We start from the raw sequence: 13,478 nt of genomic DNA, 5'->3' as shown, positions 1-13,478 counted from the left end.
GTTAGGCTTCCATCAGAGACAGGCATTGCTACGTAATCCTCGCATCATGTGAATGCTCATTCACATGGCGGGGGGCTTTGACGTTAGCTGAGGAACTGGCGCTCTTCCCAGAAGCAGCATACCTTGGATTTCATGGCTGAGTTGTTCTATTGCTCTTCTCCGTTACTGAGGTCCGTTGAATTGGACAAATCTTACTCATTCATCATGTGTTTGAATGAAGGAGGGCTGCTGTTCGGCTGGTCATGCGGGTGTAGTTGGCACTGCTGCTCAGCACGAGATGACCAGTGGGTTAGACAAGGACTGGCAACTCTGCGCCTTCTCCAGAGGCTGGCTTTGTAAGAGTTCACAGGCTGTCAGCTCGTGGTAAAGAGTATCTAGGACTTCAAATAGGTGGGCTTTTCCTTTTAAAAGAAAATTGCAAACATTATAATTTGAACAAAGACAGAAAGTTGCAGTTTAACAATCGTAACACAAGCTCTCTTCTTCATAAGTGCCATTTCAGGTAATTAACATAAAATGTCTAAATTTTGAGACCAGGTAATGAATTCCTGTCCCTATAAAAATGAGAGTGGAACTGGGTTCAAGGACTGTTTTCTCTACTGGTTCTCTTGCTTCATTCACTGCCCATTCACTGAGTTCTTGCATACTTGAGCAAAGACTATTTCATATCACAGTAAAGAGTTGCTAATCCAACCATCCACTTAGTCTTGTCAAAGAGGAAGAAGATGTTTGATTACAAAGACTTAGGAAAGCTGCGTAAGTCATATCAAGTGCATAGCCAGAAAATCGAAAGCAGAGAAGATGAGCCGTTTATGGCAACGGTGATGCAGAATGGACAGAGGGCTTCACAAGGTTACTTCACTTGTTGGTGTCATTATAGGAAGCTGAGCTGTGCTGCCATTACAGAGGGACGTACTTGTTTCAGCAGCATCACTTGGAGTCAGCGTTCCTGTGCACGATAAGTAGTAGTACCTTCTGGACAGTTGTGTGCTGTGGATACTAACAGTCTCCTCTTGTTCTCACCAGAAGAATATCTGACCTATGGCTCAGATACGGTTTCTCTCTGTGTTGGTGTCCTGGAGCCGACAAAGGTCTGTCTTTGCCTTCTTTTCTCTGCTTCCTCTGCAGCCATGCTGGAACAGCACAGCTTAGCTCTGGGCTGCCTGCGCCCTGAATTGCTGGACACTAGTAACAACAAGGCTTTGAAACTCCAAAACCCAGAATGGTTTGTATGTTATTCTCCCTAAATCACTGTTAGTAATATTCTCCAACATTAAACCCTCAAGCCACATCTAGTCTTTTATAATCTTGTCTTTGACTACTGTCTGCCTATTAAAAGCACCTCCAAGCCATGTTCTTAAGTTTTGGTACAGGGTGTTCATTTCTTGAAGGTAAGTACAAATGCTCTTGTAATAGGAACAAAGTAATCAAATCTAAACCTCCAGGCTGTAATCCCTGTATGGTTCCTACAAAAGCAGCTCTGGCACACCAGACCATTGTCAAGGGAGAGGAGCTTGCAAGTTTAATTTTCATAAGAGGAGCACAAAAGGCTATTATTAGAGGAGTGCAAGTTTGATCCGGTTTCTTTACAGAAATACTATGTTTTGTATATTTGTTTGCGTGGCAGCAGAGGAATACAACACACAGTGGGATAGCAAACCTGATAAATAGGTGCCTTACATACTTGATCATGTTTTCCACTTTCTCATATCAATGAAGCCCTACAGACATTAATGGGATACTGAATTGTTCCCCTTAGGCCAAATTCTAATTAGAATTTGGCTATAAAAAGCCCTGGATGTGTTCCTGTTCCTGATGTGTCACAGACTAGAAAGCATCACTTTCTCTAGGTAATCTTCTTGCATAGTACTTCTTTCTCCCTAGCCTGTGCCCCAGTATTTGACATATTTTTTCCTACTCATCGGTTCATTATCTAGTGTTTTTCCCAAAAGGACACTTTTCATGCTGCTTGGTCTTTATACGTGATTTATTTTCTTACCAGGTTGGGGGTCACGGCAGGATTCCAAAGTGCTCAGCAAGATTTTCCCCAAGGCTCGCTTAGATATGTTCTTTAAAAAACAAAATAATATTATGGCACAGATATGTCCTTCACCTGTTTAAATGTATGCAACAAAATCTACGTGCAGTGTATTCGCATTTGAAAATTAAACCAAAATGAAACTGAATCCTGATAACACAAGACCTGATACTGGCTTTGTTTTCAAGCATTTTATCTTAGATACTGCTCAAGTAATAGCAGTAATCTAATAGTTTGTGGAGGACTCCAGTTCCTTAATATGGCTCTAGAAAGACAAATTCAGTGGAAAAACCCAGAATTTTCCAGAGCGTGTGCCTAAACAAATCTAGATGGCAAGGAGCATAAGCAGGGCATGCACAGCAAAAGCTTGTTCAGTCCTCTGCTAGGCCTGTGTTGAAAGGTGAATGGACAGATTTTGAGGTGTAATCTCGGAAAGAGGCTTCTCAGACCCAGCTGTTCTAGCAATCATTGGGAACCACTTTAGGTATAAACAAATCAGAAGAGATTGTATGTGTCATGTGGCAGGCCCACTGTTAATTATATATTGAGATGTAATAAACATTAGCCAAAGGGAGAGGACTGTAAAAACTACTTAGGATTTGGATGGTCTTTTTCAGTGGTAGTTTTATATTAGAAATCTGCTGGGACATTACATAATGTGTCTGGAAAAACAAACTCTCTTAATTTGCTGTCAGGACACTAATGCGTGCTTTCTGGGAGATGCTCTTGCAATGAGTTTAATTAGCACTTAGAGTGCCCGTATCTGCAGGGACAGGTTGTTCTTGTTAAGGCTTCAAGAAGTGAAAATAGATGGAAGCTGTTCTGGAAGAAAGACGATGTACCTGCCAGCAGCCTAGGCAATACTGGCCTTGCTTACTGATGCTGGTCATCTGCCTTCTGCGTGTCTGCCCCAGTGGGGACTGGGGCGTAGTGGAAAGCAGTTTGCAGCGGGCTGGGATTACACATGACCTCTGCAACACAGTGTGAAGTTTTAATAGTCCTAACAGAGCATGCATTTGCCTTTGGACAGTCATTGGTTTGCAGTAGATTCTGTTGCAAATGAGGTCCTCGGTGTATTTAAAACACAAATGTGAATATGCTGGGGAAGTGACACCTAAAACCACAGTTTCTGATGAATAAGCTTTCTTTTGTATGAAGTATATCCCATCAGGGATTTAGGGGATCCTTGCTAAACTCTACTGGGAATGCTGTAAATTACCTTGTTTGGGGACAGCATCGTTGCCTGTATTGGTGCTATGGGAGTTGGCAGCATGCGGTGGCATGTTTCCAGCAACGGTTAGCATTAAGTGCTATTATTACTGAGATATGGCACATTGTGTGATGGATTGTCTCCTAAGCAGAAATGGTTTGCAATAATACACCTGACCAGTGAATGACATGTTGAAGTCTTGACACAAAAGGTTATTACGCTTGTTGCCACTCAAAGTCTTTACTAGTTTAATCCTTCATTGGATTGTTATTGATGCATGTGTCAGACTTGCAATATGAAAGCAGAATTTCCATGTCAAGTGCTAAAATAAGTTACCAAATTATGAAATATTGCACTTGTTCCCTAGAGTCATCAGTGGAACATGAGCGTACTTCAAAGTAAAGTGCTCATCTGAGGAAGCATTCTCATTAGGCAGAGCTTTGCCGAAAATTGAGGAGAACCCTCAGTCATTATCAAAGAAATTAGTTCCTAGCAGTCCAGTGTGGCTCCCAACATACTCCATGTTCTGCTGATTACCCAATTTGCCCGTCTTTTGGCCAGCCCTTACCATTATCATTCCCAAGCAGGAGATTTAAACTTATTTTCTGAAGGACTGAACTGCCATACTGGCCATGTACTTCCGGGATATTATTGCATCAGCTTTTATAAGTCCATGTTGAGATTATTAATTGGTTAAGAAACTTCATACAAAAAATACCTTATTGGTGTATAGGAAGGGGTTTTATCCCTTTAATACTGACTCAGCATCATGTTAGGATGCAGTTAAACAAAGGTCCTTTTATAGAAGGAAAAATAATCTTCTAGAATCTTTCTGATTACTAGCATTTTTGTTTTCCTTGTTTCCTCTAAAGTTTTGTTTAGACAATAATGAGAGCTTGGAGATCTAGATCCAAGGAGATCTCTAGGTTTCTTTTAGAAAGTCAGCCATAGGGGTCTAAAAGTTTTCTGCAATCACTGGGCAGTTCCCAGGGCAAACACATGTGAAAATGTGTCCTGGTGTGAAGGACTTTGTACTTAACAGAAGGTATGAACATCCTTTTTAGTTTGGAAAGGACACTATCAAAACCAGTTTTAAGTCTCTGGACTGCTTTCTTGCCATACCAAGTCTCGAAGTTGTTGAAGAAGCTGTAAAACATCCATGAGCTTTTCTTCCACCAGTGACAGCCTAACTCTCTCAGTCTCCAGCATCTGCAGCTCCATCTTCAACAATTCGGTCTCCTCCACCTTTTGCTGCAGTTCACCTAGCAATGGGCTTTTCATCTGGACAATGACATAGGAAATTAAAAGCACTAGAGCTTTTCACTTTTTTGCCCAATAATTGCAAAGCTAAGTTTTCCCCCTTATCTGGTAAATGTCAGTTCACTCCAGATGATTATCTTGAAAGGAAGTACATTTCTTTAACGTACTACATAAAGCGAAGAATCAGTAGTTGCTAGGAAATGCATGCTTTGCTCTTGCGCATAAAGGCAGTTCATTCAACACTGGATGCAAGCACATCATTCAGAAATTTTAAATACTAGCATTACTATTTCACTTTTCTAATCTTTTGCATTCCTGTCATCCTCTATAAAGCATAACTAATTTGTGTGCCCTCACCAATGTAATCGTATCTTTGTCTTGCAACTCTTACATATCGATCATCTGTACGGTCAGTGAAACAAGAAGGTAATTAGCTAATTTCTTTTAAGTACTTTGGTTAAAAAAAAAGTGTCTTAAGGTAAAAAATTTAAGATGCTGGTTCTGCAAAACACTGGTATGTGTGCTTCGTGAAGCATTGGCTTGCCGCTAAGCACAGAAAAGTCCAGATTCAACAAGACTTGTGAACACTGCAGAAATCCTGGGCAGGAGGGGTCTTCTCAGACCTTCCAAAGCTGAACTGACCTGTCAGTTGTCTCAGACCTCCCGGTGAAAAAACGTTCAGATTTGAAATGTTGGGTTTTTTCAATGCAAAATCTAAGTGACATATTTTGAACTACAAAGCTGCCACACCATTTGCAAAAGTAAGTGTCTTTGTCACAGACCCAGGCCTGTTGCAGATACATGGCCAATTTGCTAAAAAGAGCCTGAAAAGCATTCCCTGGAAAATATGTCACTTAAATATTAATTTTGGACCTTTGAGAGCACTGACAGATTTCAGGTTTATTAATAAAAGTAAACTTCTTTCTCAATCATTACTGTGCCCAGCATTCTGAAATGTTACCTTTTTTTACCATTCTGAAATGTTACCATTCTGAAATGTTACCAAATGTTTGCAATTTCTTGTTGCAAACACAATCTAAATATATTTATTAATACTACACTGAGAAGCAAAATCATGTGGGGTAAATGCCAAATTTGCTGGCTCTGTTAATCCCTTTTTGTTGTCGTCTTTTATCTTTATTGCAGTTCTAGAAATAACTAAGGAGAGAGTTGAACTTGAAAAGCTGAAGGCCTTAATATGCACACTGTTTAATATAATTTTTTGTGGAAATTTGTATCCTAATGAATTTTAATAGATGGGAAGGAACTTCAGTTCCCTAAAACACAAGTGTCAAGAGTGAAAAAAGAAAACAATCCCTGATGCACACCGAGCCTTCTAGAAGGTCATTTTAGTTTCTGACAGTGCTAATAGTATGTATTAGTTGGCGGTTATTCCCCCATCAGATGGAAGTCAGCCTGTTCCATTAGCTCTCTGTGAGCTTTTCCCTGTGAGGCTCTCCAGCCCCTCTGAGCTGTACAACAGCTACAGAAGTTTGGATCACTTAATCTGGTCCATCTGCCAAACAATGATTTCAGCATCCCTGTCTGAACACCCCTTTTAGATGAATATACTAACATTTTCCTGTATGGAGAGCCAACTTTGTTACCACCAATGTGGCAGCAGTCCAGCTGAGACATAACAAATACTCTAGAGGCTGTGGGAGGTCTTAAGGAATTAAACGTGTGGTTTCCTTTATTATATTGCAGATTGCCTCCGCATTGTAAATACCACCTGGCGTAGATATGTACTAAACACATGAAGTAGTTCTGTTCCCCTCTACAGCTGAAGCCGTGTCATATCAAATAACAGAGAGGAAAAAAGGTCATTATTTTTACGTGTAAAATAGACTTTCCCAATATGCAATTAGACAGATGCTCATGGAAATTCATAACGGGTGCCCATCTATCCTGGTCCTGCACCCTGTCAGGCCCCTGGACCCCTAATATCACTTATCTGCTGCTTTTAGGGGCTGCTTTAGTCATGCTGGCAAAACCGCCGTTCTCGGAAAGCTGCACAGGGGCTCCTCTGTCCTCCGCCGGCTGTTACTGAACGGCTGTAGCTGTGCAGTGGGTCTCACGTACAGCCATGAATAGGAGAAGTACAAACTTTTCTCTTTAGTATGCATGCCACTTGAGTTCTCCATAGTTCTCTAGTGTCATGACCAGCTGCTTAGTTTGTACAGGCAGCACAGGCAATATGCTTAGCCAAGAGTGCCACTAGTGATATTTGGACATAGTATTTGTTGCTACTGCTGCCTCTTTTTCCTCTTCATTTTGACTGCTTCTACAAAGCCCCTTTTGCTTGTGTTTCCTGTGCTATAGCTAGTAAACTGCTTTCCACAGCAGTTATACCTTAACAGCCACCTTGTCATCTATAAGGATGCCAGTTTAACTGATACCTTTGTTTCATTTATACGATTTATAGATGCATTTTTTGTCTTCTTATTGTGCTTGAAGGCAGTGGCTCAGTGTACCATTAAAACATTCTCCCAAATCGTTTTGCCTAGCTAGGTTACATCTAGCACCTATTGTTACCTTAACATTTGCAATAAGATAATGACAATAGTTAAGCATAAGCTATTTTTAAAACCTGAGGAGGGACGGTCAGTAGTTAAGTCACAGGGTTCAGAGGAGTGGGTTTTGTTCTTAGCTCTGCCAAAGTCCCCCAGCAGAGCCTGATTTTGGGTCTGTGCCTTGTTTGTGAAATGGAAATACTACCTCACCAAACACCTGTTTTGAGAAGAAGTCAAAACTGCTGATATCTGACCCTCTTGTAAAAGGGGGAGAATGCAATGGGGAAAATCTGAGCTCTGGAGTAGCGTGTACAAATATGTCTAGGACAATGAATAATTAATACGCAAAAATCCCTTAAGGAATGTAAGAGAAAATAATTCTATTGTATTTTCCACAGAAGTTAATGAAGCTTTCATATTAGAGCCATTTTTACAAGCAATGAACCCGAGAAACATTTTCAAAATGGGAAGAAAACAGTAACAGAACGGCAGAATGAAGTGCTGAACTGTGCTGTGCAATTTATCTTTTAAATCATTTCACCCTCAAAGGACTGGAGGGTGGCAAATGGAGCGCCGGTTTGTAGGAGAGGCTGCAGAGATGATCTGAGAAACAGCAAATCACCTCAAGAGTATCAGTAATTCTGTCAGGCAAATTGATAGGAACTGTAATGGAGGAGGGACTTGGTGAATACATAGATGAATATAGTGAAGAATCCATTAGATTTCTTTGAAAGGGTCTATGAATATATATGAATAATGTTAATCAGTTGATAGAGTGTATTTTGTATCTGCAAAAAGCTTTTGATAAGATTCATCACCGAAGACTCAAAAAAAAAAAAGTAACTGCCACAGGGCAGCAGCGCAGATCCCGCCATGGACTTAGAGCTGGTAAAAGGTAGAGCATGGAGTGACAGCCCAGGACTGGAGGTTTCACAATGGAGGGGGATAATCCTTAGGGTCTCACAAGGAGCTGGGTTAAGACCTGAGCTGTTCAGCATATTCATAAATGATATTTTAAAAAGTGAATGTCAAAGTGTGTAAGTTCGCTGTCAATACAATTTTTTAGGGGTAATCAAAACTAAAGCTGCCCGTGAAGAATTACAGCAGGAGTTCATGATATTGAATAGCTATGGGCAATAAAAGATTGGATGAAATTCAGTGTCAATAATGCACAGTAAGGCACGTAGGAAAGGTACACAATGTCGTACGTATGCAGTGGAGATGACTGCCACTCAAGAAGGAGATGTAGAAGAGCTGTAATCTCCTGAACATAGCTCAGCGGTCAGCAGAGATCAAAAGGATACGTGCTAGGAGCTATTCGGAAAGGAACTAGACACAAACCAGAAACTATGATTACGCCGTGAAGGGCTTGCATTTGAATACTAAGCACATTTTCAGTTCTTCTCATTCAAAAAGGGTAATAGAACTTGAAAAGTACGTGGAAGAATAAAATAGAATAACAGAAGTAATGGTTTCTATACCAAGAGAGCTGAGGCAGACTAGGAATGGTGATAACTTCTGGTAGTAAAAGTCTTTGGAATTATGAGGGACAGATCATTTGCTGATTCTCAAGCACAAAAATGAGGTGACAGTGGATGATCAGGCAGCAGATTTAAAGCTAACAAAAACAAATCCTCAAAACCTATTCTTTTCTAACTAGTATGTGGGATTCCTTGCCCTGAGATACTAAAAGCATCGCTAGTTTTAAAGAAAGTAAAGGGAAATTCATGGTCAATAGCTCCAATACTGGCCATTAAACGTGATACTCCATGCAACATCCAGTTCAAGATGTGTCTATCCCTAGTGTGTTGGGAGCCAGGTGAGCAATACCAAGGGGAAAATCCTCTGTACTTTTCTCATTGCTTTTCTCCCAGCAACTGCTGCTTGCCATTAGGCGCACGATATTAGGATGAACTTTTCATTTGACCCTGTATGGCAGGTCATAAACTAATTGTCTTTTTAATTAAGCTGGCAGTTTGTATGCAAGCTTTTATAGAAAATAATTGGCATTTCTTTGCAACACTACACTTGGCAGCCTATCACTTTTATTTTTAGAATGAACTCATGTTTTCTCCATCTATTATCCCCAAGTCCTGACACCTTCATCACCCTGTCTTCAGTAGAAACTATTTTAAAATGTTCGGTTGTTGGAAAGCAGAACCTTCTAGACATGACAAATTTCAGAACTCTTTTATCCCCTGGTTTTACAAGTCTTAGACTGAAGCAATTATTAATCGGTATTTGAGAGTGTTGCTTTTCACTTGCCTGCTGAGTTTGTTACTTGTTAGCTTTGTTGTTATCTGTCTAATTTTCAGCATTGAGCAGGTCCAAATAGAAGAATATAGAGCAATGTATAAGGTAGTTTTGTCAGGTCATCAGAGAAAGTGTTCTTGGTGGTTTATTTATTAAGCCAATATATTTATTTGCAAGTTAGATGAGAAAGAGCATTTCTCAGTCTTCCAATTTGCTTTGTGTTGATTACAGGAACAGTCACCTTTTTGAAAGGAATTACTTATTACTTGTCTGTCTGTTTTGTAGCATCAAAACCAATACCTATAACTGCACACACGATATAAATGCTGGCTAAATAAAAGTAAGAGGGTTTAAGAATAAATTTCTGACAGGCTCAAAATGATTCATCCTACTGATTTTAAATTCATGTTGCAGTGAGTTGGCACTATGTCTTATTCACCTCCCTGCTTGTCTTTAAATCAAGAGCAACAGATTCCATTTTTGTCCTGGAATTAATCTGTTGATAATGGTACTTTTCTGAACAAGGTGCACAAAACTAATATCCATCAGCAGAGATTAAAAAGAAGGCAATATGATACTGCAGAAGATGAGTGCCTCTGAATGGAAAAAAAAGGAGAAGAAGAAAACTGGCACTACCTACAAGAAGGTAGTTCCTTCTTGTAGGTAAAAGAATAAATACAGTTTTTTGTATGGGCTGATGTTAAGCAGTATAGAAGGAAGCTTTGTGTTGCTCTAAGGAGTATTACAGGAATAAATTGTCATTGAATACTGCAAATTGTGTAAGACACAAGTATGATTTTATTCTGGTTTTAAATTTTTTTCCTCCCAAGTAAACCCTTTCATTTAATTTAGTCAAGGAGAAAAATGATACAAAATACTGATAAAAATCAAAGGATGGCAACATGTAAAGAAGTTGAATATTTTACTCTTCCTTTAAATAGTTTACCGATTAATACAATCCTTCCAGAGCTACTGAAATCTTTATGCTCTTTTTAAAGAAAGGGTATAAAATACCGAACAAGCACTAACTGAACCTTAAGACAAAGCAGACCAAAGCAATGCATAAGATGCACTAGATTTTTGTTTCACAGAATGATTGCTTGCATTTAAATCTACGCCCATCAATCGCTGAAGTTTGCAGTATTTAAATAAAAAAAGATCACATGGGACTACCAGGATAGTGCACTGAGGCTTTTAACTGCTGTCGTGCTGAAAGAAAGTTGAACATGCTGCTAAGCCTGAGAACGAATTTTTTTTTTATTTATAAATATATCTGTCTGAGCCTGAGACCCAGCCAGAGTAAGCTGTATGATTTCCTCCAAAGGCTTCCAAAACGGTGAGTCCCTGCATCTCAGTCAGCTGGAGGGATTTCTTGAAAAGTTACTGTGCTCCCAGAGGAGCTGGATGTCTTAGGACACGAGGAGTGTTTCATCCACAGCTGAGGAACCACTGAAAGCTGCCTATAGTAACCCTATGGCTAATGTGCGTGCGGTGGTATCAGTCCCAAACATAGCATCAGTGAACATCTTAAACCATTTAAATGAAGGATAGTATTTGAGGAGCCTGTGTCTGACTGTGGCTGGTGTACATCTCATCCTCCAAACAAATGGAGTTTCAGTAGGAACCAGACTAGAAAGGCGGGTGTTACAGGAAAGCATGAGATGTTTGAGCTGACTAACGGCACAGTAAGAAACATCAGCAACAGAGAGCGGAATGGCCAGAACAAAATATAAATGCTTATGTATATAAATGCAGCTACTTAAAGATACATAAATAACTCTTTCACACTCTGCTTGGCACCTGTTACCTCTTCCATATTTGTTTCCAGTTTTTTCACTTCATGCCCTTTAAGCTCAAGCTGTGCAGTTAGCTGTGTGGTTCTCTCTGCGAGCTCCGCAGGGGCTGTTTCGTAGCCATCAGCATTGGTGGTCTCCAAGTAAGACATTAGCTTTTTCCACATTTTTTCATCACATCTATATATAAATTAAAAAAAAAAAAAAAAGTTAGTGAAACCTCACTATGAAGGTCTATGTTTGTAAAAGCCAGTTTTCCTGCAAAACTCTTGGCAGCACAGATCACAAATTAGTGTCCTAGCTGACACTAATTAGGGGTAAGTGGGAATATCAGCATGTTGTTTCCCAGGAGCTGTAAAGGATGGGCAAAGGGGCCTGCTGGTTTTGCTATATAGTATTACTGCTTCTTACTGAAGCCATGGTGCCTTCAGGTCGTGAAATAATCTTTGCAAAGGGCTCAAAGAGCATTAATTTCAGAAACGTACCCGCTGCCACAGCAAGGGAGCTTGGCCAGTATTTTCTTCATTTGGTCCACCTGGGATGGCTGGTCTCCTGCCCACTTCTCCTCCTCTTCATCAGAGGCAGCCTGGCCCTCCACGGAGCGGAACAGCTGATCCTCTGCTCGAGAAACCAACAACCACTTAGCAACAGAACAACAACCCCCATGTGCTGCAGCTGTGGCAATTTAAACTCCTGAGACTGAGACAGGAAGAAGTCAGATTTTAAAAACCCCAGTAAAATACAGCGCGGGGTCCTTCAGCATCCATGGAAAGGGGCTTTAAAGCTAAGGCTAAGGGAGCCCCAGCAAACATCATTATTTTAAGTCTTGAATACTTCAGTACTCTCTTGCAGGTAACTTGTAGCTATTTCACTTCAATTCTTTTCTTTCCTTTAATAACTATAAAGTAAGGATAAGCGTGAAGGATCAGTGTGTTATTAAGGGGGGCAATTACCGTTCATGTATACAATTGAATATACACTTTTCAAGAGGAATGAGAAACCATTGTACTGTGTAAGATTTTTTTTTTTTTTTTTTTTTTGCATAGTCATTGTACCAGCTGAACACATATTCAAAGTGCAGGAATTTGATATAAAAGTTTCTAATTCATTCCCTTACTGTGTTTTGTAGGGACAGTGATTTTAATATATGAATTTAATATTCGACGTATAGCTATCTAATGTTTAGTTACATCTTTTTTTACCTAAACCTAATATCTCCTCACATGCCAAATAAACTATAAATGAACTGTCTACAATACATGTAAAAATACATGTACTATTACAGTAATATTTCAATACTTTTTTTAGCTGTATCTTATAAAAGCTATTGCTTTTAACTCCTTTTTATCACAAGAAGATGCTTACTGGGACCTAGAGGTTTATTATGATGCCTGTAACTTTCTGGGAGTCTTTTGAAACATTGAGTACCTGAAAAGCACTGGTCACATCTTTATTCTGAACACTTATTTTGAGTTGACATCAGGTTAAGCCAATGTCAACATGATTTTAAATTTTACAATTATTTACCTTAATCACTGTCAGTTAATTAAACAGGTTTAATGAATTCTAACAGAGTGATCAAGTCAGATGCTGTTATTTCTCCAAATATTGAAGCATATTTGACTTTAGGTAGCATTACAAGTGTTGCACATGTTTAGCTCATTCAGCACAGGAGAGGTGGGCTCAAGGGGATGAGTCGCCCAGCAGAGACTGTCGGGTAGATGACTTTCTGTCTCACGTCAAGGACACGAGCACCGGCAATTCAAGCTGAAATACCATGTCAGTGGTGGCTATTCGAAGGACTCCCCAGCCCCGTGGCAGCAGGCAGCGAGCGGTCGCTCACGCCCGTGGTGGTCGGCAGGACCCCTTCAGAGGGCAGCCGCATTACAGCTCTGTGGGAGCCCCTTGCTGCTGGGCTGGCTGCCAGCCCACACCGCGGTCAGTCCTCTCTCGGGGCTGTTCTCAGCAACAAAGGAAAAATGGCTTTCTTTTGGGTAACCCTCAGCATATGTTTGTTAATGCCATTTTCATTCCAGTAGCATTCAATGTGCCTAATTTATAGGTTATCATGTTCAGTAATTTATTGCCTAAGCAGGAACAAAGCTCAGTTGCATGCAGTATTGCTCTTTAATTAGAGAACGAATGTCTGCATTTTCATGGCAATCCTTACACTGTGCAAACTAATTTATTAGAAGCGCTTTCCTTCTGTGAGGCTTTGCATGGCCAAACAAAAAAAAAAGACAGACTTTCTATTTTCAGTCTGTAATACACAAGTAGTGAACTTTTTCTATCATCATTTATTTTCTTGCCATAGGAGTTCAAAGGGATAACAATCAGAGTTTACAACGGTTGTGGCAGCCATGAGAACTGATCGCTCAACACTATGGATTCCTTGAAGAGCTTCAAACTGG

The 13,478-nt window shown here is 40.1% G+C and overlaps 1 protein-coding gene across 1 annotated transcript; it reads right to left on the bottom strand.

Moving 5' to 3' along the window:
- Positions 1-267: 267 nt before the first annotated feature.
- Positions 268-12,027, bottom strand: EFCC1 (EF-hand and coiled-coil domain containing 1). Its single transcript, XM_009574575.1, has 6 exons — positions 12,021-12,027; positions 11,553-11,685; positions 11,082-11,247; positions 4,371-4,529; positions 2,000-2,069; positions 268-401 (listed from the first exon to the last, which is right to left on the bottom strand). The coding sequence occupies exons 1-6, from the start codon at positions 12,025-12,027 to the stop codon at positions 268-270; spliced, it is 669 nt and encodes a 222-aa protein (XP_009572870.1).
- Positions 12,028-13,478: the final 1,451 nt, after the last annotated feature.

This window comes from Fulmarus glacialis, unplaced genomic scaffold (assembly GCF_000690835.1).
Source record: "Fulmarus glacialis isolate BGI_N327 unplaced genomic scaffold, ASM69083v1 scaffold49213, whole genome shotgun sequence".
Taxonomy (NCBI): Eukaryota; Metazoa; Chordata; class Aves; order Procellariiformes; family Procellariidae; genus Fulmarus; species Fulmarus glacialis.
The sequence above is the reverse complement of the archived record's forward strand: the minus strand, read 5'-3'. Positions and strand labels throughout refer to the sequence as shown.